Source organism: Eumetopias jubatus, unplaced genomic scaffold, assembly GCF_037043125.1.
Source record: "Eumetopias jubatus isolate StellerSeaLion01/CBP00866 unplaced genomic scaffold, mEumJub1_p1.0 scaffold_10, whole genome shotgun sequence".
Lineage (NCBI taxonomy): Eukaryota > Metazoa > Chordata > Mammalia > Carnivora > Otariidae > Eumetopias > Eumetopias jubatus.
The window spans coordinates 54195132-54217739 of NW_028274816.1; the positions used below are offsets into that span (position 1 = coordinate 54195132).

General features: G+C 39.6%; 1 protein-coding gene and 1 pseudogene across 1 annotated transcript in view; both read right to left on the reverse strand.

The window, feature by feature from the left end:
• Nucleotides 1-1006: 1006 nt before the first annotated feature.
• ZNF112 (zinc finger protein 112) overlaps nt 1007-22608 on the reverse strand; it is a 45491-nt gene continuing 23889 nt past the window's right edge. The window contains exons 4-5 of the mRNA XM_028088084.2: nt 18855-18950; nt 1007-4602 (exon numbers count right to left, since the gene is read on the reverse strand). Coding sequence (XP_027943885.1) covers nt 2102-4602; nt 18855-18950 — 2597 coding nt within the window. The 3' untranslated portion in view covers nt 1007-2101. The remainder of the gene's footprint in view (nt 4603-18854; nt 18951-22608) is intronic.
• LOC114197156 (keratin, type II cytoskeletal 8 pseudogene) lies at nt 10398-13634 on the reverse strand (annotated as a pseudogene).

The window sequence follows — 22608 nt, forward strand, 5'->3', positions numbered from 1 at the left end:
CAGGTTAAGTGAGTACTTTGGTCACCTTGTTCATCCAATGAGGGAAATCTGATAGAAAAATGATAATGAACCAATATATAACACTACTGAATTGTACTAGGGCATTCTAGGCTGCATGGTCTTTGAGATCTAAAGAAATTTCACAGAAAGATAAAGGTGCTGACATCTAATTTATCTGTATCCTCAAAAACCCAGGGAATTTTGAAAATTAACCTCAGGAATTTTATTCTTTAGTTTTGGCCATAATGCCATCTAGTGAAATAGAGCAATCACATCATGAGTTCTTAACTATAGAGGATGATATCTCAGTAGTTTATTACTTCAGTAAAATTGGCAAATGTTAGTTGAAAAAAGCTTTAAATGAAGTATGCAAAAGACTAAGCCAAAATTTTGTTCGTCAGACAAAACTACTGTATATATGATGACACATAATCTTTCATACATCATCTGTGAAGCATGTATTTGAACATATATGTATACAGACTTAAATTAACTGGATATTATGAAGGTACAATCCACATTTTCACTAAACAATATGCATGATTCTTTGTCATTTTAGATTGATTACTTTTTGTAACTCCATTTTATAGGAACTTGGGAGAAATTTATTCAAACCCCTATTTATTTCCGGTTTAAAAAATTACCCCCATTGTACAGATTTTTTCTATTAAAATTGCTTTATCATAAATTATTATTCTATGTTTCCAAGTGGGTATGCACATTTTACATACAGATAGACAGATATGGTATTTCCATACATATGTATGTATGTAAAATGTGCATACTCACCTCGAAGTACTATACGTACTATATATAGTGTACATGCACTATATATACATGTACATACATAGTATGACTCTTCTCTAACAAACTTGTGTATTTTTCAATCCCACCAACAGGATGCATTGTTTTTGGAAGATAGAGACTAGCAAGTAAAAGACAATCCTATCTTAATAACCAATATATTTGATAAGATGTTTAGAAAAATTTAAGATTTTTCCTTTATTTGTGTGAGTGGGAGAAGGATAGGGATGGAGAACTTGATAAAATTAAAGCCCTCCAAAAGCATCACAGATTCTGCCTAAGGAGGTTTGAATTGGACAAAGGCTATAACTCTTAGAAATTAGTCAGATCCAAAGAACTTTGACGTCAATATGGAGACTAAAGAACCAAAGTATTGTAATTTTGACATTTATTAAGAAAGTATTTTTCATTAGTAACCATTTCTGACACTTTGCAAATATTACAGTTAAACTCTGCCTTAACACACAGGGTAGGAGTAAAAAGTCAATTATGTAAAATGCAGTGTAACCAAAAACATTGTTTATCAGTTTGTACTGTCATTTAAAGTGCACATATGTGTATACACACACTCACACACACACACACACACACACACACAGCACTAAACTTAAACTGATGGTATACTGTATAGAAAGAGACCAAATGGTAAGAATTCAGCTCATCCTCTTTAAGACAGGACAAAGGATGGGAACCAATCCCCACAGGGTCACAGCCAAATTTATGTTAATTTCAGATTGCAATATTGTTTGACATCCTACAATTCAAGGAATATCTTCCCACTTTAAGTGCTTATATTAAGGTTACTTGCAGGATTCCTCCTCCAAATACATTTTTAAATGTTTTTTTGGGGGGGGAATGAGCTTAACAAATTTTTTAAATATGATACTTTTATACATTTTTAGTCATTAGGCAAAAAGTACTGAGCACCTACACTGAGTTATGCAATGTCATGGTTTTGTAAACTCAGCAATGAATGAAGCCCCTTCCCTCACTAAGCTTACATTAGACTGGTCATGGATTTAGGCACACACATATTATACTTTTGTTACTCTTATCTTTTATAAGCCCTAGTACAATGATAGTTAAAGTCATGTGCAATGCCTGTTAAAAGTTGTGACAAAATTCCTTATGGAAACTCTCTTGTTAGATGTCTCTGCTGTGTGGTCTGACTATTATGAATGTTGAGGTTGGGCAGAAACATTACATTTTCATTAAAGAAATTTTTTCTACTATAATAACTCTAGTGAATGGAAAATTTCAGTTCCTATTTGAGAACTTCAAAACAAACAGAACTGTTTTATAGAACTTCATTTCTGTATGGATTCTCTGATAAAGGATAATCCTTACCATACTCCTCACTTTTATAGAATTTATCACCACTATGGACTCTCTGATGAATAAGTAGACCTGAGCTCCAACGGAAACCCTTACCACATGCATCACATTTGTATGGTTTCTCTCCTGTGTGGACTCTCTGATGAGCCTGAAGGTTTGATCTCTGACTGAAGCCCTTCCCACACACCTCACATTTGTATGGTTTTTCCCCAGTGTGGACTCTGTGATGAGCTTGAAGACTTGAAAACCCACTGAAACCCTTACCACACTGTTCACATTTATAGGGCCTCCCTTCTGTGTGGACCCTCTGATGTGCTTGAAGGCGTGAACTCTCACTGAAGCCCTTTGTGCATACCTCACATTTGTATGGTTTCCCTCCAGTGTGGACCCTCCGATGTGCTTCAAGGCGTGAACTCTGACTAAAGCCCTTCCCACACATCTCACATTTGTATGGTTTCACTCTAGTGTGGACTCTCTGATGACCTTGAAGATATGCTCTCTGACTGAAGCCCTTCCCACATACCTCACATATATATGGTCTCTCTCCAGTGTGGACACTCTGATGGCTTTGAAGGTATGATCTCTGACTGAAGCTCTTACCACACTCATCACATTGGTATGGCTTCTCTCCTGTGTGGACTCTCTGATGGGCCATAAGAGTTGAGGCCTTACTGAAGCCCTTACCACATTCTTCACATTTATAGGGTTTCTCTCCTGTGTGAACTCTCTGATGAATTTGGAGATTAAAGCTCCAACTGAAGCCTTTCCCACACTCCTCACATTTGAATGGTTTTTCACCAGTGTGGACTCTCTGATGGCCTTGAAGGTGTGAACTCCGACTGAAGCCCTTCCCACACTCCTCACACTTGTATGGTTTCTCTCCAGTATGAACTCTCTGATGTCCTTGAAGGTATGAATTGCGACTGAAGCCCTTCCCACACTCTTCACATTTGTATGGTTTTTCTCCAGTGTGGACTCTCTGATGGGCTTGAAGGTATGAACTCCGACTGAATCCCTTGTCACACTCCTCACATTTGTAAGGTTTCTCTCCCGTGTGGACTCTCTGATGAACATTAAGAACTGACCTATGACTGAAGCCTTTACCACATGCATTGCATTTGTATGGCTTCTCTCCACTGTGGACTCTCTGACGATCTTTAAGTTTTGAACTCCAGTTGAGGCCATTCCCACAGTCCTTGTAAGCTTTCTCTCCAATGTGAATTTTCTGATGACCTTGAAGATAAGAATTTTGGCTGAAGCTGTTACCACATGCATAATGTTTATATGGTTGTTCCCTAGTGTGGACCATCTGAAGGTCCTGAAAATGTGAGGCCAGACTGAAGTCATTACCACATTCCTCGGAATTATAAGGAATCTCTTCCATGTGAACTCTACGCTGGATGTTAAGACTTGAGCTACAAATAAAACCCTTCTCATATTCCACATCTGTATATAGTTTCTCTTCAGTGTGGATTTTCTGGTGGACTTGAAGACAAGAACTCTGATTAAAGACATTCCCATTCTCCTCATATTCATGGGGTTTCTCCACAGTACAGACCCTGAAAATACTATTAAGGTCTAAGCTATGACTGAAGTCTTTCTCATAAATATTGCATCTATAGGATGTCTCCCCTGTGTGAATAAGTTCACAAGTGTTAAGAGAGGAGCACTGACTGAAGTTCTCACCATATCCACATTTACATGGCTTCTCCTCTCTATGTTCTCTCTGATGGGATTGCAGATGTGAACTCTCAAAAACACAACCATCTCCTCTATGAACACTCTGATGAATATGAAGAGCTGAACTATAACTACAACCCTTTCTACACGGACTGTAGGAATGGGTCTTCCCTTCTAAGTGTAACTGCTGATAAACTTCTGATCTGGAGTCATTACTGAAGGCTCTTCTGTACTCATTACAGGGGTAGGGCTTTTGCCCTGTTTGAATTAAGTCTTGATTAAGCGATGAAACCTTCATGATGTTCCCTCCACAGTCATGGCAGCTGTAGTTTTTTTCTGTTCTGTGTATTCCCACATCATCATTATGATGTGATATCGAACTGGTGCCGTCACACTTACAGAAATTATTTTTCATCAAAATTTGCTGACATCTACACTGATAATTATGTGACTCTGTCAGATACATTTTCCTCCAAGAATGCTGGGCTCTCCAAGATGGAAATTCTTGACTTTTTAGGCAATTAGAAACATCCTCTATATGAGTCAATATACAGTTCTCATCTTCAGAAATATGAATTGGCACTCCTGCCCAAAGCTGGCAGGGAAAATCACCTTGGTTTTGAAATTGAGAAATATTCCCTTGAAAAATTTTCATGGAATCTTGACACCTGGTTAACCCGCCTGCACCCTGTTGCCAGGTCTGCTGGGAAGAAAGCTCTTTGGGAGAAATGTAGCCTAATCCCACTTCTTGATTACTCTCCATAATGTGTTGACTCTTGGTTCCTATAATGATAAAGAGAATTTAGACATGTGCACAAGTGAATGTTTTTGTTCAGATTTCAAGATTTTGCACTTAGGTCATGAAATGAAACTTCAATGAAATACAGGAAAATTCATGTTACTACCTCTAAGAATACTTAGAAAGTGGCTCTTCTGTGGTTATATCAGGAATATAAGGAGGATCCACATAATTCAGGCTATCTGTATGCCTCAAAATCAGGGCTTTGCAACACAACCTGGAAATATCAAACATGGTGGCCCTGTTCAAAAGGCCCAGTAAAACCATATAAGTATTATCATGGGTTTATCATGGGTTGCCTAGAGATCCCAAGGACAAAATAGAAAGGGGTATTCTCAAACTGGAAAGAATAGGATTCAAGCAGACAAATGCTTTTAGTCCTGATAATAACTTTTGCTTTTTTCTCTGGCGTGTGGGTATGGCAATATTTTAGTTTGTGTTAGGAGACAGTGTTAAATGCTGTTCAGACAAGGGTCAACACAGAGGCATTATATAGCCTCTCTCTAATAAGCTATTTATCTTCATGAGAATAATAAACTCTTCTAAGTCACTGTATACCGTATCAGTTTCTTTTTTTTTTTAAAAGATGTCTATTAGTTTCTTTAAAAATAAAAAAGATATTTCACAATTAGCAAAGGCCATTGTATAGATCAGAATGTGAAACACTGTGACAGAATTCAACTCCAAAGACAGAAAAAAAAAAAAATCGAGGGAGGGAGGAAGTGGAGGGAGGAACAGCCAAGTTCCCTGGCACCTTTTAGGTGTCTTTTGAGGCAAATCATCAAAAACCAAAACTCAATGAACACTGACTTTCGCTTGTGTCCTTTTACTGGAAAAATAATGTTTAGGGAATTAGAAGCACCAGGAGAATTGAAGACAGGCACATTTGGGTGGAAATGGTCTGTCACTTAGTTATCATCACTCAGCTTACAAGCAGACAGCAAATCTTCATATCCTGGTAAGAAGTATCCTCCCTGCAGACACTGGATTCAGCAGGGTTGATGTAATAACATGTACTTTTCTTTTTTTTCTTTAAAGATTTTATTTATTTGACAGAGAGATAAAGGGTGGGGGGAGCACACGCAGTGGGAGAAGCCGGCAGAGGGAGAAGGAGGCTCCCCACTGAGCAGGAAGCCCGATGCGGGACTCGATCCCGGGACCCAGGACTCATGACTGAGCCACCCAGATGCCCCAACATGTACTTTTCTAACACTTGGCAGCACATTAATTCTCTACAGCATCCAGAAAAGAAAGCAGTAAAACAGGATTCTTTTCACACATGAATACTATCCTCAAACATAATCATTCTTCCTTTTCTATTTGTTTGTCTGTCTGTCCATACTGGAACGCATTATCTACAAGAATGAGCGCTTTGTTTCCAGCAAACAGGAGTTACTCAATAAGCACATAATGAATAGGTCACAGGGTCAGTCATTTTCACTCTCAGAACTAAAAGGGCATGTATATGTGTTGTTGTTCATGGGAAAGAAACTGGTGATGGCAATTTTGCCACAAAGTTGAAAAGCTGTATAAAAGGCAGGGCTACACTTAGGGGATGACCTGCTGATGAGAAAAGCAAAGGTCACAGGAATCTCTTGTGGATTGAGTCTTTTTAATTTTTAAAATAAAATAGTGTATTTTTTTCTTGTATAAAATCTTACGGGTAACCCCCCATTATCCCCAACTAAAAAAAAAAAAGAAAAAAAGAAAATGCCACACTGATGACTGGGTGGCATTAGGTTCTGGGGCACTGCAATGACTGCAGGGTAACAGTGTATGGCACATCCATACGTACTCCTCTCGGTACTTTAAAAAAAAATGCTAGTGGGGCACCTGGATGGCTCAGTCAGTTAAGTGTCCAACTCTTGATTTCAGCTCAGGTCATGATCTCAGGCTGTGAGATCGAGCCCCACATCAGACTCTGTGCTGGGCGTGGAGCCTGCTTAAGATTCTCTCTCTCTCTCTCCCCTTGCCCTCCCCCCAAACACACACACACACACACACACACACACACACACACACTTAGTGATGGCTTCCAGTTATTATATTAATATTTTATCACCTAAAGATGAAGTGAAGGAACATACTACAGGAGGCAGATAAAATAAATAGCTTATGCATGAGAAATTTGGCATCCAGCTAGAGTTCATCATAATGCTTACAGTTTTGTTTGGTATCATCAGAAACACTCAGTATACATCCATAAAGATACAGGTTAATATGTTATATCTTTTGGGGCTAACATGGTGGCTTGAGGACATGATGGCGGCTTGCTAATCAAAACCCAGTTTTTTACAAAGCTGTTTCACTAGAAATTTGTATATCATTTATGACATGACCCCTCTCAAATATTTAAGAGATTAAAGTTTCCTTTTGGCCAGTGGCTTTACAATGTTAAAGCAATACAGGAAGGGGAAAAAAGGCCATTTCACTTAGTTTCAGGCTCTATGGAAAAATCACATATTTAACAACAGCAACCTGAACTTCCTTTAGCCAGTGGTGCATACCAAAACGCCTTGTCATTTCCTTTCCTTCTCTCAACATTTAAGTTCCATCTTAGTATCAAAGGCAGGGTGCTGATGAGAAATTGTGTTAAGTCAAATTAAAAAATGAACTTATTTGATGGAGAAAATATGCACTGCAAAAGAGCACTAAAAGACTTCATTTCAAGAAGGAAAGCTGAGAATTTATTTCATCTTCTTAGTGATCCTGCTTTAGAGTTGGAGAAAGCCAATAATTCCAGCATCCTCTATGAACGAATTTAACAAGAAAAACGTTATAGGTGTTGTAAATACCAAAGAATTCCTTTAAATTTAATAGTTAGCTAGTTAGTAATAGCTAATAATGAATGAAGAGAAAAAAAACCCTCAATTTATATTTTCTTTTTCTCTCCGCTTTTAATAGAAGCTAGTCAAGAATATCAATTCAGGTGACCCAGGCTGAGAATGACCCTACATTCTTACTGACCCCCCTTTTTTTAATGTAGCGTTCAATGATTCATTAGTTGCGTATAACACCCAGAGCTCATCACATCACGTGCCCTCCTTAATGCCCATCACCCAGTTACCCCATCCCCCCACCCACCTCCCTTTCCACAACCCTCAGTTTGTTTCCCGGAGTCTTACTGACCTTTTAGATAGTAAGAGAAAAGAAAGCACTTTGAGGGCAGTAGTGGATAGATAAATACTTACACAGCTGGCTAGTCTCCTCACCACTTCTGAGGCTTAGCTCTGTGAGAGTATATTTAACCTTTGGAGGATTTCTTCTGTCTCCACTGCTTTTCCTCACAACTGAATGAGTTCCATCTTTCTGTTTTGGAAGGTTATTAGTTATTGATTCAATTTCCTTAACAGATTGTCAATTTCTTCTTGTGTAAGTTTTGGCAAATTAGGCTTTTCATGGAATTGGTCCATTTCATCTAGGCTTAGAGTTTGTCCACAGTATTCCTTTATTATCCTTTTAATGCCCATAGGACCTGGGTGATGTCCACTCTTCCATGTCTGATATTAGTAATTTGTATCCTCTCTGTTTTCTTCTTAGTTGGCCTGACTAAACGCTTACCGATTTTAATTTTTCAAAGAACCAGACTTTGTTTTCATTTTTTTTCTCTATTGGTTTCCTGTTTTCAATTTGATTTCTGCTCTAATTCTTACTATTTCTTTACTTCTGCTGACTTTGGATCTAATTTGCTCTTCTTTTTCTAGTTTTCTAAGGTAGGAGCTTAGATGGTTGATTTTAGATCTTTCTTCTCTTCTAATATATCCCTTCAGTGCTTTAAATTTCCCTCCTAGATCCAATTTCTATTTAAAGGCTCCTTCGGCCCTGATCATCTGAATCGATGCTATTCTCATGGGCCTCCCTTAAATATGCGTGCTTCATGCCTCTTCCCTGTCATGTAGGTCATTAGCCATCAGGGAAATTCAAATCAAAACCACATTGAGATACCATATTACACCAGTTAGAATGGCAAAAATGGACAGGGAAAGAAGCAACCAATGTTGGAGAGGTTGTGGAGAAAGGGGAACCCTCTTACACTGTTGGTGGGAATGCAAGTTGGTACAGCCACTTTGGAAAACAGTGTGGAGGTTCCTCAAAAAGTTAAAAATAGAGCTACCCTATGACCCAGCAATTGCATTCCTGGGTATTTACCCCAAAGACACAGATGTAGTGAAAAGAAGGGCCATATGCACCCCAGTGTTCATAGCAGCAATGTCTTTAACAGCCAAACCGTGGAAAGAGCTGAGATGCCCTTCAACAGATGAATGGATGAAGAAGATGTGGTCCATATATACAATGGAATATTACTCTGCCATCAGAAACGATGAATACCCAACTTTTACATCCACATGGATGGGACTGGAGGAGATTATGCTAAGTGAAATAAGTCAAGCAGAGAAAGTCACTTATCATATGGTTTCACTTATTTGTGGAACATAAGGAACAACATGGAGGACATTAGGAGAAGGAAGGGAAAAATGGGGGGGGGAATTGGAGGGAGAGATGAACCATGAGAGACTATGGACTCTGAGAAACAAACAGGGTTTTAGAGGGGAGGGGGCAGGGGGGATTGGTTAGCCCGGTGATGAGTATTAAGCAGGGCACGTACTGCATGGAGCACTGGGTGTTATACGAAAACAATGGATCGTGGATCACCACATCAAAAACTAATGATGTAATGTATGGTGACTAACATAACATAATAAAATTTAAAAAATAAATAAATCAAATAAATTTCCCTACTAGCACTGCTTTCTCTGCATCCCTCAAATTTTGATAAGTTGTGCTTTAATTTTCATTTAGTTCAAAATGTCTTTAAATTTCTCTCGAGATTCGACTTTAATCCATGTGTTATTTAGATGTGTATTGTTGAATCTCCATATATTTTAAGATCTTCCAGTTATTTCATTTATTGATTTCTAGTAAAATTCAACTGTGGTCTGAGAGCAGACATTGTATGATTTCTATTCTTTAAAATTTTGTAAGGTATGTCTTACGGCCCAGAGTGTGGTGAATATCCCAAGTGAGCTTGAGAAAAATTCTACCTTTCTAATTATTCATGTTAAAAATGGCTCTGACACTCCCACTCCATGCCACAAGGCTATAATTTTAGAATCACAGTTTTAATTCAGTCTGCAGGGGGAAACACATAATGTATGAAAACAAGAACAGGTTATGTAGAATGGGGGACAAAATGCAGAAAACAAAGGTGACCCTTTATATTAGAGCATAAAATTGACCGGCCTATCACAGCCTGAGATCTAATATCAGAACCACTACTAACAATCAAAAAAATTATAAGAAAAAATAGACTAAACATATGTGTAATTTAAAAAACAGATTTGTATATTTTATTAGCAACATGTCATTTTCTCCACATCTTCCTTATGTCTGAAGTTAGTTAAGGCAAACGTGGTAAGTTTTCTATTAAAAAGTAAATTTTGGCAGGGAATTGTAATTCCAAATAAACATCTGTTTGGCACCTGTAAGACATCACTAAATATTTGTGAAAGGTTGTGTTAAAACTTGAGGTTTAGGGGCATCTGGGTGGCTCAGTCAGTTAAGCATCTGACTTTGGCTCAGATCATGATCTCAGGGTGCTGGGATCGATCCCCACATTGGGCTCTGCACTCCTGCGCTCAGTGGGGAGTCTGCTTCTCCTCTCCTCTCTGCCCCTCACCCTGCTTGTGTGCTCTCTCTCTCTCAAATAAATAAATAAAATCTTTAAAAAAAAAACCTTAAGGTTTAGTTAAGGTTAACATAAATTTAAATTACAGTTGCAGCAATCATTAACAGTGATGTTTGATATCCTAGTAAGCCATAAGGGAATTAAAATTATTGAAGGAAAAAGCTGAGAATAGCTGGGACCCACTGATAGGAATGGGAAGTTTCTTTGTTCGGTGCCAGATAATAATAAACTAAAGAAAGCAGAATTAAAGATGGGGAATTCTTAGGGACTGTCTCTAAGAAAAACAACTTCTCAGCTGTTCTTTTTCACTGTGGGGAGTGACAATCAGGTTGGGACAGAGAAGATCAGAGTGCAAGAAAATACCTATGAGAGATTATTTAAAGATAATGCTGAAGAAATCTGGCCCACCAGTAATCTCATGGTATTTCATTTTTATGTTTAAATTTTATTTACTTATTTATTTTTTATTTAAGAGAGAGGGAATGAGAGAGCAGGGGGAGGGGCAGAGGGAGAGGGAGAAGTAGACTCCCAACAGAGCATGGAGCTGGATGCGGGGCTTGATCCCAGGACCCAAGGAGCATGACCTGAGCTGAAGGCAGGAGCTTACCCAGCTGAGCCACCCAGGTGCCCCTCATGGCATTAAAAAAACAAAACAAAACAAAAAAAAACCTGGGAAGAAATCAGAGAGGGAGACAAACTATGAGTGACTCTGGACTCCGGGAAACAAATTAAAGGTTGCAGAAGGGAGGGGGGCAGGGGGAATGGGGTAACTGGGTGATGGGCATTAAGGAGGGCATGTGATCTGATGAGCACTGGGTGTTATACACAACTAATGAATCACTGAACACTACATCAAAAACTAATGATGTACTGTATATTGGCTAATTGAACTTAATTTTTTTAAAAGGGGAAAAATAAAAAAATAAATGGATTAGTGCTATGAAGCCAGAAAAGCTTCAATACTGAAAAAGCTTAATATGTGTTCTGAAAATACTTTGGTCTTAATTGAAGGGGAAGTTTGTTTCTGGGTTTCCTCAAGGTGCTCAAATGCTGGTACTGGCCTCAGGGTCCCTCAGGACACTAGAAGAGTCATTAGAACCAGAAGAGCTATGCCACTTTGGGGTGTGTGTGTGCGCGCACGTGTGTGTGTGTGTATGTTTTTTTTTCCAGAGTCAGCTGAGGCTTTATTTGGGAAAAGATACTTGAATTGGCTTTTAGTTGGCGGCATGGACAAGAGGGGGTACCCAGGGCAAAACACTCCCCACAAAGGTAGGCTGAGGACTAGGGCTGAGTCTTAGGTGGCTCTTCTGTTCCTGATGCTCCCCGGCACAGCTCCTTTCCCCCCAAAGGCTCTCTGGCAGCCACAAGAGTGGGGAGGCTGAGAGGGACCACCGTGGTTGTTCACTTGGACAGGACATCAGACGACTCAGACACCAGCTTCCTGTCACGGGTCTCGATCTTCTTCACAACCACAGCCTTCGAAGAGCGGCTGCGGCTGAAGGAACCAGCAGGGCCAAAGCTGGACTGGAAGGAGCTCAGGCCATAGCTGAGGCCAGGGCTTGTGAGGCCCCCATAGGCTGAGCTCAGGCCACCTGAGTAGCCACTGGTGGTCTTAGTATGGATACTCATGTTCTGCATCCCAGACTCCAGCCGGCTCTCCTCACCCTCCAGCAGCTTGCGGTAGGTGGCGATCTCGATGTCCAGGCCAGCTTGACGTTCATGAGCTCCTGGTACTCACACAGCTGCCGGGCCATGTCCTGCTTGGCTCGCTGCAGGGCGGCCTCCAGCTCGGCCACCTTAGCATTGGCGTCCTTAATGGCCAGCTCCCCACGCTGCTCAGCAGCAGCAATCGCCACCTCCAGGGCAGCCCTCTGGTTTTTGAGGGCCTCGATCTCAGCCTGGAGTCAGCTGATGCTCCGGTTCATCTCAGAAATCTCCGTCTTTGTGCAACGGAGGTCATCCCCATGCTTCCCAGCCAGTGTCTGCAGCTCCTCGTACTTGATCTGGTACATGGTCTCGGCCTCAGCCCGGCTGTGGTTGGCAATGTCCTCGTACTGGGCCTTGACCTTGGTGATGATGCTGTCCAGGTCCAGGGAGCGGCTGTTGTCCATGGACAGCACCACAGACGTGTCCGAGATCTGGGATTGCAGCTCACGGATCTCCTCTTCATACAGCTGCCTTAAGAAGCTGATCTCGTTGGTCAGCCCTTCCAGGCAGGACTCCAGCTCTACCTTGTTCATGTAAGCTTCGTCCACATCCTTCTTGATGAGGACAAATTCATTCTCCATGTCTGCACGCTCTTCGATCTCCTCCTCATATTTATTCTTGAAGTCCTCCACCAGCCCCTGCATGTTGCCAAGCTCCACCTCCAGCTTCAGCTTCTCCTGGCCCAGGGTGTCCAGCTGCCACCAGAGGTTGCTGATGTAGCTCTCGAACATGTCTATGTTGCTCCGAGCGGTTTTCTGCTGTTGTAGGAGGCTCCACTTGGTCTCCAGAATTTTGTTCTGCTGCTCCAGGTGCCTCACCTTGTCGATAAAGGAGGCAAATTTGTTGTTGAGGGTCTTGATCTGCTCCTTCTCTTGGGTGCGCACAGCTTGGATGTTGGGGTCCACCTCCAGATTAAGGGGGCTCAGCAGGCTCTGGTTCACTGAGACAGCCGTGATGCCGCCCATGCCCCCGGCCCCAACGCCGCAGCCCCTGACCACTCATGCTGCTGCTCAGGCCACCCCGGAAGCTGCTGCTGCCGCCGCCCACCCAGGAGAAGGTGGAGGAGCTGATGCGGGAGCCAGGCCCGCTCGTGTAGGAGCGGCTGCTGAAGGCCCGGGGGCCGGAGGTGGACATCTTGTAGGACTTCTGGGTCACCCTGATGGACATGGTGGAGGCCGGAGTGGAGGCTGGAGTGGAGGCGAGTAGGCTGAACCTGACAGAGGTTCCAGAAGGAGCCGAGAAGCTGCTTCTAGGTGGGTGCGTGTGTGTGTATTACACACACACATGCACACTCATGCCCAAGTTGCTCCTGGTAATGTGTATGTGGAAGTTTCTCTCCAGTAGCTGACAAATATAAAAATCTCACAACATTCTTCCTGGTGTATTTGACATCCTTGACATGTACTTCCGAGTTTGTCATTCCATCCCCAGGCTTTCTAGGAGCCTGAACAGTAGATAGGAATATAAACTGGGAAGGACTGAGATATGTTTAGTGCCTCTTGAGAAATAAGAAAACCTGGGCCACAAGGATTTGCTATCAAGAACATGAAAATGTATCCCTGGTGAGAGGGAACACTGCCTTCCTGTGGATTGGGGGTGGCCTCTTGCCAGATATTGTGCTCACTGATGTACAGAGTTACTGCTTTCCAGTCTCTTCCCACAGCGAAAAAAAAAAATTGCCAAATACTTTTCTGGAAAGTTTCGTGGATTCAGATCTAGCTGTAGCCAGCAAATTACCAAAAGGAGAAAACAGAGCAAGATAATTTGCAGGGAGCACCTTATTACTTGAAAGATGAAGGGGCACCTGGGTGGCTTAGTTGGTTAAGCGTTTGCCTTCCACTCAGGTCATGAAATGCTTATTTCAGATGTGCACATCTGTACATATACATACGTCTATACTGGGTTACATTACGTACCGGGGGGCATGATCAGCAAAGTATGAAAACCACTGGTCTAAATATTTGAGGAAGGTATAAACTTCATAATGAAACAATAGCAAGGCTCAAATGCAAAGTTCAAATGTGGAAACATGGAAAAATAACGGGTAGGTTTGTACCTTTTAGTTTCATGCCTACTTGGGCTAAAGTTTCAAAATATAAGGAATAAATTACCACTTGAAATAGATTCTTTCTCTCCCTCAGGATATGTGAACCCTGAGAGTACAATTTCTTCTTTTTTTCTGTTTACAATGGTCACCAGTTGAAAGGTATGCACTAGATCCTCAAGAGAATGAAGACTTGAAAACTGTCTGAAATCTACTTTATTTTTTTAATATTTCCTTTTTTAAAATTTTTTTAAAAGATTTTATTATTTATTTATTTATTTATTTATTTATTTATTTATTCGACAGAGAGAGAGAGACAGCGAGAGAGGGAACACAAACAGGGGAGTGGGAGAGGGAGAAGCAGGCCTCCCACTGAGCAGGAAGCCCGACAAGGGGCTTGATCCCAGGACTCTGGGATCATGACCTGAGCCAAAGGCAGACGCTTAACCGACTGAGCCATCCAGGTGCCCCTTTTTTTAAGTTTTTTTATTTTTATTTTTGATTATGTTATGTTAGTCGCCATACAGTACTTCATTAGTTTTTATGTAGTGTTCCATGATTCACTGTTTGCATATAACACCCAGTGCTTATTGCAACACATGCTCTCCTTAATACTCAGGCTAACCCATCCCCCCACCCTCGTCCCCTCTGAAATCCTCAGTTTGCTTCCCGGAGTCCACAGTCTCTCATGGTCACCCCGTCTGATTCTACTTTAACAATTGTTTATTTAATGGTTAACCTGGAGGGAGTAAAGACGAGGAAATACAAACTCATCTTTGAATACATTTTGAATACATACTCATTTTATAAGTCTTGTTTTTCTCACCCTGAATCCTCCTTGCCTGACAAGAAAAAGGGAATCTAGGGAATCTGTGTGTACGCCAATTTGGATAAGATGGATGGTCTGTAACTTAGAAAATCTTGCGAGGAAATGAATAGTTTAGAAACTGTTATTTATTGACATCTTTCTCTTTCCTGTTGTAAATGGAGAGATTTCTTCTATGAGGGACCTGCCAAGAGAGTGGTTTTAAGAATACTAATTTTAAAAATGTTTCTTTACCCAAATCAATTAAATCAGTTGCTATAGGCTGCAAGAAAGCCAACAGGGGATAATTATGTCTCTTTGGGTTATAATTCCAAAGCTAAACTTTGTACAGGATGGGTTTTCTCTTTGAATCTCTGAATCACCAGGTATTTTATTCTACAGAAATAAAATCACTAGTATCTAAGGACATTTAGATTGGGGTTTTATTGCTGTACTTTCTGTATTAGTAAAAAAAGGGGGGATAAACTAATACCGATCAATTAAAAAATGGCTAAATGATGCATGTTATATCCATATAATGTAATATTATATAGCCATGATTTAAAAAAAAAAAGTTATAATCTCTGAGTAGGTTGGATTTCCCCAAGGTATCATGGAAGAGAAAAATCAGTTTATTAAAACTAGTTAATTAAATTAAATTAAAAATTAGTATATTAAAAAATACAAAGAATATGTTCTATCTAAAGAATGTATTGTATCACGTGTGACCTTGAATCTTAACTAAGATGGCAGCAAAACATTATAGAAATGAAATAGCTTGCTTTGAAAATTTTTACTGACTCTTGACTACCCAGGAGCACCCTTAGCTACACAGTTGTCAGAGTCTTGTGGACTCCAAAAATGTTACTAAAATGTTTGGACTCACATAAATGTCTAACTTGAATATTCTACTTCAAAAAGAAAATTACAGGCCACTGGGTCTTATGTGCAACTAATGAATCATTGAAAACATTACACCAAAAATGAACGATGGCTAATTGAATTTAAAGTAAAAAAAAAAAAGAAAAAAGAAGAAAATTACAGGCCAGTATTCCTGATGAACATAGATGCAAATATTCTTAACAAAATATTATCAAACTGAATTCAACAATACATTAAAAGGATCATACACCATAATCAAGTGGGATTTATTCCAGGAATGCAAGGATGGTTTGACATTCTCAAATCAGTCAGTATGATACACCACATTAACAAAATAAAGGATAAAAATCAGATGATCATCTTGATAGATGCAGAACAAGCATCTGATAAAATTCAACATCCATTCATTATAAAAATTCTCAACAAAGTGAGTATAAAGGGAATGTACTTCAACATAATAAAGGCCATATATGAAAAGCCCATAGATAGTATGATATGGTGAAACAAAACTCAGGAACAAGGCAAGGATGTCCACTCTCACCCATTTTATACAGATTTCGAGAAATTAGGCAAGAAAAAGAAATAAAAGGCATCCAAATTAGAAAGGAAGAAGTAAAACTGTCACTATTTGTAGATGACATTATTATATACAGAAGCCTAAAGACTACACACACACACACACACACACACACACACACACACACACACAAACTGTTAGAATAAATGAATTCAGTAAAGTTGCAGAATAAAATAGCAATATATAAAACTCTGGGCATTTCTTTAAACTAATAACAAAGTATCAGAAAGAGAAATTAAGAAAACAATCCCATTTACAATTGTATCACAAAGAATAAAATATCTAGGAATAAATTTAACCAAGGAAGTGAAAGACCTATATGTTGGGAAAATTACAAGGCACAAAATTAATGAAAACAAGAATTAATGAAAGAAATTGAAGAAGACACAAATAAATGGAAATATATTCATGCTCATGGATTGGAAGAATTAATACTGTTAAAATGTCCATACTACCCAAAGCAATCTACAAATCCAATGCAATCCCTATCAAAATTCCAATGGCATTTTCTGCAGAAATGGAACAAACAACCCTAAAATTTGTATGACAAAAGACCCCAAACAGCCAAAGCAATCTTGAGAAAGAACAAAGCTAGAGGCATCACACTCCCTTATTTCAAATAATATTATAACACAACATAATTAAAATAGTGATGAGCACTGGGTGTTAATACACAGCTGATAAATTATTGAACACTACATCTGAAACTAATGACTTACTACACGTTGGCTAATTGAATTTAAATAAATAAATAATAAGTAGTATGGTACTGGCATAAAAAAGGCACACAGATCAATGGAACAGAATACAGCCCAGACATACACCCATGTTTATATGGTCAATTAATTTACAACAAAGGAGCAAAAATATACAATGGGGAAAAGAAGTCTCCTCAACAAATGGTCTTGGGAAAACTGGACAGCCACATGCAAAAGAATGAAACTGGACCATTTTCTTACACCATACACAAAAATTAACTCAAAATGGATTAAAGACTTGAACGTAAGACTAAAACCATAAAACTCCTAGAAGAAAACACAGACAGTAAGCTCCTTGACATCAGTCTTGGTGATTATTTTTTTATCTGACACCAAAAGGAAAAGCAGCAAAAGCAAAAATAAAAGGTGGGACAGCAACAAACTAAAAAGCTTCTGCACAGCAAAGTAAGCCGTCACCAAAATAAAAAGGCAGCCTACTGAATGGAAGAAAATAATTGTAAATCATATAGCTGATAAAGGGCTAATATACAAAAACAGGAATAACTCCTACAACTCAATAGCCGAAAAACCCCCAAACGATCCAGATAGAAAATGGGCAGAAGGTCTGAACAGATATCTTTCAAAGAAGACATACAGAAGGCCAACAGACAAGAAAAGATATGCAGCGTCACCCATAATCAGGGGAATGCAAATCAAAACCAGAATGAGGTATCACCTCCCACCTGTTACAATGGCCAGTATCAAAAAGACAAAAGAGAGAAAGTGTTGGCCAGGCTGCAGAGTGAAGGGAACCCTCATGCACTGTTGATGGGAATGGAAACCTACAGTATATAGATATATACCTACTTATATATACATATTATATATATGTGTATATAGTAATAGTACTTGGCCACAAGAATGTAATCTTGCCATTTGCAACAACCTGGATGGGCCTCGAGGGCGTTACGCTGAGTGAAGCAAGTCACACGGAGAAAGACGAACACCGTATGCTCTCTCTCATATGTAGATTAAAATACAACAACGAGATACCAAGCTTGCAGACACAGAGAACAGATCGGTGGTTTCGAGAGGAGGGGGTTGGGGGGTGGGAGAAATAGGTGAACTGATGGTTTTGGTGGTGTTGGTTTTTTGGTTTTTTTTTTTCAAGTTTAAAGAAGTTGAATAAGGATTTTAAGAAAACTGTAGCTAGGCCAGGAGACCGTCAGGATGAAGGATGAAGAGGATGAAAAGAGAGCAGAATGGGAAGAAGAGCCAGGCGTCTGGATAAGGAAGTTAATGCAAGAGTGTCTCAGTTGAAATTGCTTTTCAACTTCCATGAGGAGGACCAGTTATGATGTTGGCAATGATCACTTTGATATGGACTTTAGCTGACTGGCCATTCTTAATCTTTTAAGGATAACGGCTACCTATCTATACTCAAGGACACCTACACAATTAAAATTAGTACAGGCCTTCATCAGAAAACAAACAGCATTCTAGAGTATCCTTCGATTGTGCAGACTTATTCAACGCCTACCAGCTGTCCCATGGAGGACTGAAGACAGTGAGGACCACGCATCTATTAACCAACTCATTCATTCAAGGCAAAGAGAAAAGCAAGTCAAGGAACCTAAAGCAGAAGCATAATTATGTCGGGTCTGAAGGGCAGCAATGGGGCAGTGCAGAACAGAATGAATGGGCGGAAATAAACAATTACAGATAAATATGGAAAGCCAGAGGTGGTTGAGGGGATAGACATCGTAGGGCCTGACATGTTCTGACTTGCCTTAGGAGAGGCTCCCTAGCTGCTGTGTTACTGCAGGACGGTTCTTACCTAAATATCCATCTCTCTGGGTTTCTGTCTCCATCATCAAAAGCTTTTCTTCTCTCTCCAGCCGGAATATAAGCTCTGGCTTGGAGGGCTGATTCCCTGTAGAAAGGCAAGGAGAGCATAAGTTTTAAGTTTTGATGAAGTCCAACTGACCTTTTTTTTTTTTTCTTTTCTGAATCATGCTTTTGGGGTCTAAGAACTGTTTGCCTAACCCAAGGTCAAGAAGATTTTCTCCTGTGTTTCTTTCTAGAAGTTTCATACTTTTACATTTTCCATTACGTCTATTATCCACCTTGAATCAATTTCTTAGTGAGATGCGAGTCATGGGTCTAGATGCATACAGAAGTCTAAATGTTTCATCACCCTCTGTTGAAAAGACTATACTTTCTCCAGTCAATTGCTGTGGCACCTGTAATACATCTAAAATAGCTTCAGAATGGCTTCTTCCATCTCATTACAATAAGCAAATCCACTAAAAATTGTTCAGAATTGCAGTTTGTTTTCTCATCCTCCTCCCACTGTACCTAACACTAAGGGGATACAGTTATGTGCTGTGTTCCTTAGCTATGTCCGTAAGTTCTTTCTTTTCTCTCTTCAGTGTGGTTATGATATGTTTCAAATATAATTCATTTCATTTTTCTTTTAGTTTCAGATTACCATCCCTTTGCATTCTTACTTTTTTCTTTCAAGATTTTATTTAAATTCTAGTTAGGGCGCCTGGGTGGCTCAGTCATTAAGCGTCTGCCTTCGGCTCAGGTCGTGATCCCAGGGTCCTGGGATCGAGCCCCTGCATTGGGCTCCCTGCCCCGCGGGAAGCCTGCTTCTCCCTCTCCCGCTCCCCCTGCTTGTGTTCCCTCTCTCGCTGTGTCTCTGTCTGTCAAATAAATAAATACAATTTTTAAAAATAAATAAATAAAATTCTAGTTAGTTAACATATGGTGCAGTATTAGTTTCGGGGATAGAATTTAGTGATTCATCAGTTGCATATAACACCCAGTGCTCATTACAACAAGTGCTCTCCTTAATGCCCATCACCCAGTTACCCCTCTTACTTTTTTCTTCTTATTTAATTTGTATAATGTGTTGAAATAATGGATTTTCAAAAGTCCAAACCAGGCAGAAAGGCACATTCAAAGGAGTGTGACACATAACTTCCACACTCTTACCTCCCACCCACTATATGAAACTAATTTCATGAATCTTTAATTAATCCTTCTTAGGTTTCTTCTTATAAAGACAAGCAGATATATGTAGGTTTCCTTATTTCCCTTCTTTCTTACATGAATTGTAGTATACTATTAATGCTCTTTCGCACTTTGCTATCTTTAGGGAAAATTCCTAGAAGCGAACTGCTGGGAATATTGCTGGATAATTGTCAAATTCTCCTCCTTCAGGACCGTTTCATTTTGCTTTCCTATTTTCAGTGCATGAGAGTGCTTTATTTCCCACATCTTTTCCCAAAAAAGTACAGTGCTGAGTGTTTGAATTTTTGCTCATCTCATGCGTGAGAAATGGTATTTCAGGATGATTTTACTTAACATCTCCTTTATGTTTAATGAAATTGAACATCTACTCATGTGTGCATATATGTATATGAATATATCCACATGCACACACACACTCCTACCTACTAGTTCTAACCCCTGAGACCAAGAAACAAAGCCACCACAGTAGCAGTGGCAGTACCTAGCATTCAGACCTTGTTGTTAAATACCATTCTCCAAGAAAAGGATGATTCCAGAGCCAGGGTATAAAGTAAAAGATGAACACAGAACAGCATCTATGCCATAAAGTAAGGAAATGCTCAAAAAAACTGGTGGATGAGTAATATTCCATTGTATATATGGACCACATCTTTATCCATTCGTCTGTTGAAGGGCATCTCGGCTCTCTCCACAGTTTGGTTATTGTGGACATTGCTGGAACACTACCTCAAAAACTAATGACGGTGACTAACATAATATAATAATATTATATAATAAAATAAAATAAAATAAAAAGTGGTGGAGGCATATTACAAAAAGCCAAATTTGGAACAATTTTAGCATCAAAATAATTACAGTAATATTAGAAGCCATTTTTTAAAAAAACAATTCACAAGTCCCTACAAATAAATAAATAAATGATTAAGGCATGTGGGACTCTTGCTTACTGTAGAATGCCAAGAGCGGATTGCTAATGCAATCAGGAGGTACTAAAGAAGTACTAAAGTAGAAAATCATTTTGTAACAATCATGGTAAAGACCAGATAAGGCAAGGGTCATCACTGGATGCTAAATCTATAGGGAAATATTTGTGTGGTCTTAAAAAGCGCTGCCTTATGATTGCAAGAGAAATGAAGCAATAATTTTATAGTGGAGAAATTGGACATCTTGACTGAGTGATCAATGAGGGACAGATAGTGTGCCTCTACATGTGATAGTCTCAGAAGGACTACCAATGTCGAGTTCCAGCCAGAATGGATCATCTGAACCTAATTATAAGGAAGTATTAGGAATGTTATCTGAAAAATTGGGGGGGGGGTAGGGGGAAATAACAGTATTCTTCCAAAATGTCTACTGTTATAAAAGACAAAGAAATTGCTGGGGAATGCTCCAAATTAAAGGAGGCTAAAGAGACATGACAGTCAGACTAAACTCAAGACTAGACCTTACTCTGGAGAAAGAAAAATATGCTTTTAGGAATATAACTGGATCTACTGATAAAATCAGTAAAATACTGGGTGCCTGGGTGGCTCAGATGGTTAAGCGTCTGCCTTCAGCTCAGGTCATGATCCCAGGGTCCTGGGATCGAGTCCCACATCGGGCTCCCTACTCCTTGGGAGCCTGCTTCTCTCTCTGCTTCTCTCTCTCTCTCTGTCTCTCATGAATAAATAAAATAAAATCTTTAAAAAAAATCAGTAAAATACTTGGATAAAAGTATTATATTTGCACTGGGAATATGTAAGAGGATATTCTTATTTCTACAAAATACATTGTTCAGTGAAGAATTAAGCTTGCTCAAAGAGAGGTCTGGTCTTTGTCCTCAGCTCTTGGGAAGTGATCTCTAAGTCCTTGGGATTTCCTGTCTGGTAAGAGTGTCTTTCTCACGCAGAGGCTTTGGACAACATCAGATTGCTTACCAATGTGATTTATGGTGGGGCCTTTGGGCTACCTGCTGTCAGCTTGATTTCCAGAGGGGCTAGAAACTAAGGTCAGACACACAGGTGTCCAACCACATCTATATGGCCAAACCACAGTAAAAAATCTGGACACCAAGGCTCATGTGAGCCTCCCTGGTTGGTAATACTCCATGTATACTATGACTTGTCTTTGCTGGTAAGAGTTAGTACTATCTATGACTCCTCTGGGAGAGACAATTACAAGTTGGTGCTGGAAATCCCCTGGATTCTACCCCAGGTGCCTCTTCCCTTGTCTAATTTTAACTTGTACCCTTTTCATGTCATAAAGTGTAACCGTGAGTATAACAGCTTTCAGTGCCTTCTAGTGAATTATTGAGACTGAGGGTTATCGTGGGGACCCCTGAGCTTACAACTGGTGTCAGAGTAAGAGCAGTCTTGGGGACTTCCAAACTCTGCATATACACTGACGTATTTAGAGATAAAGGGCAGTGGTGTATATAAATTACCCTCAAATGGTTGAGAAAAAATATTATGAATATACATACATATGTTTTCATATATACACACAAATATATATGGAGAGAGAAAAAACATGGTCATAAATAAAATAAATGGGTAAAAATATTATTATAAGTG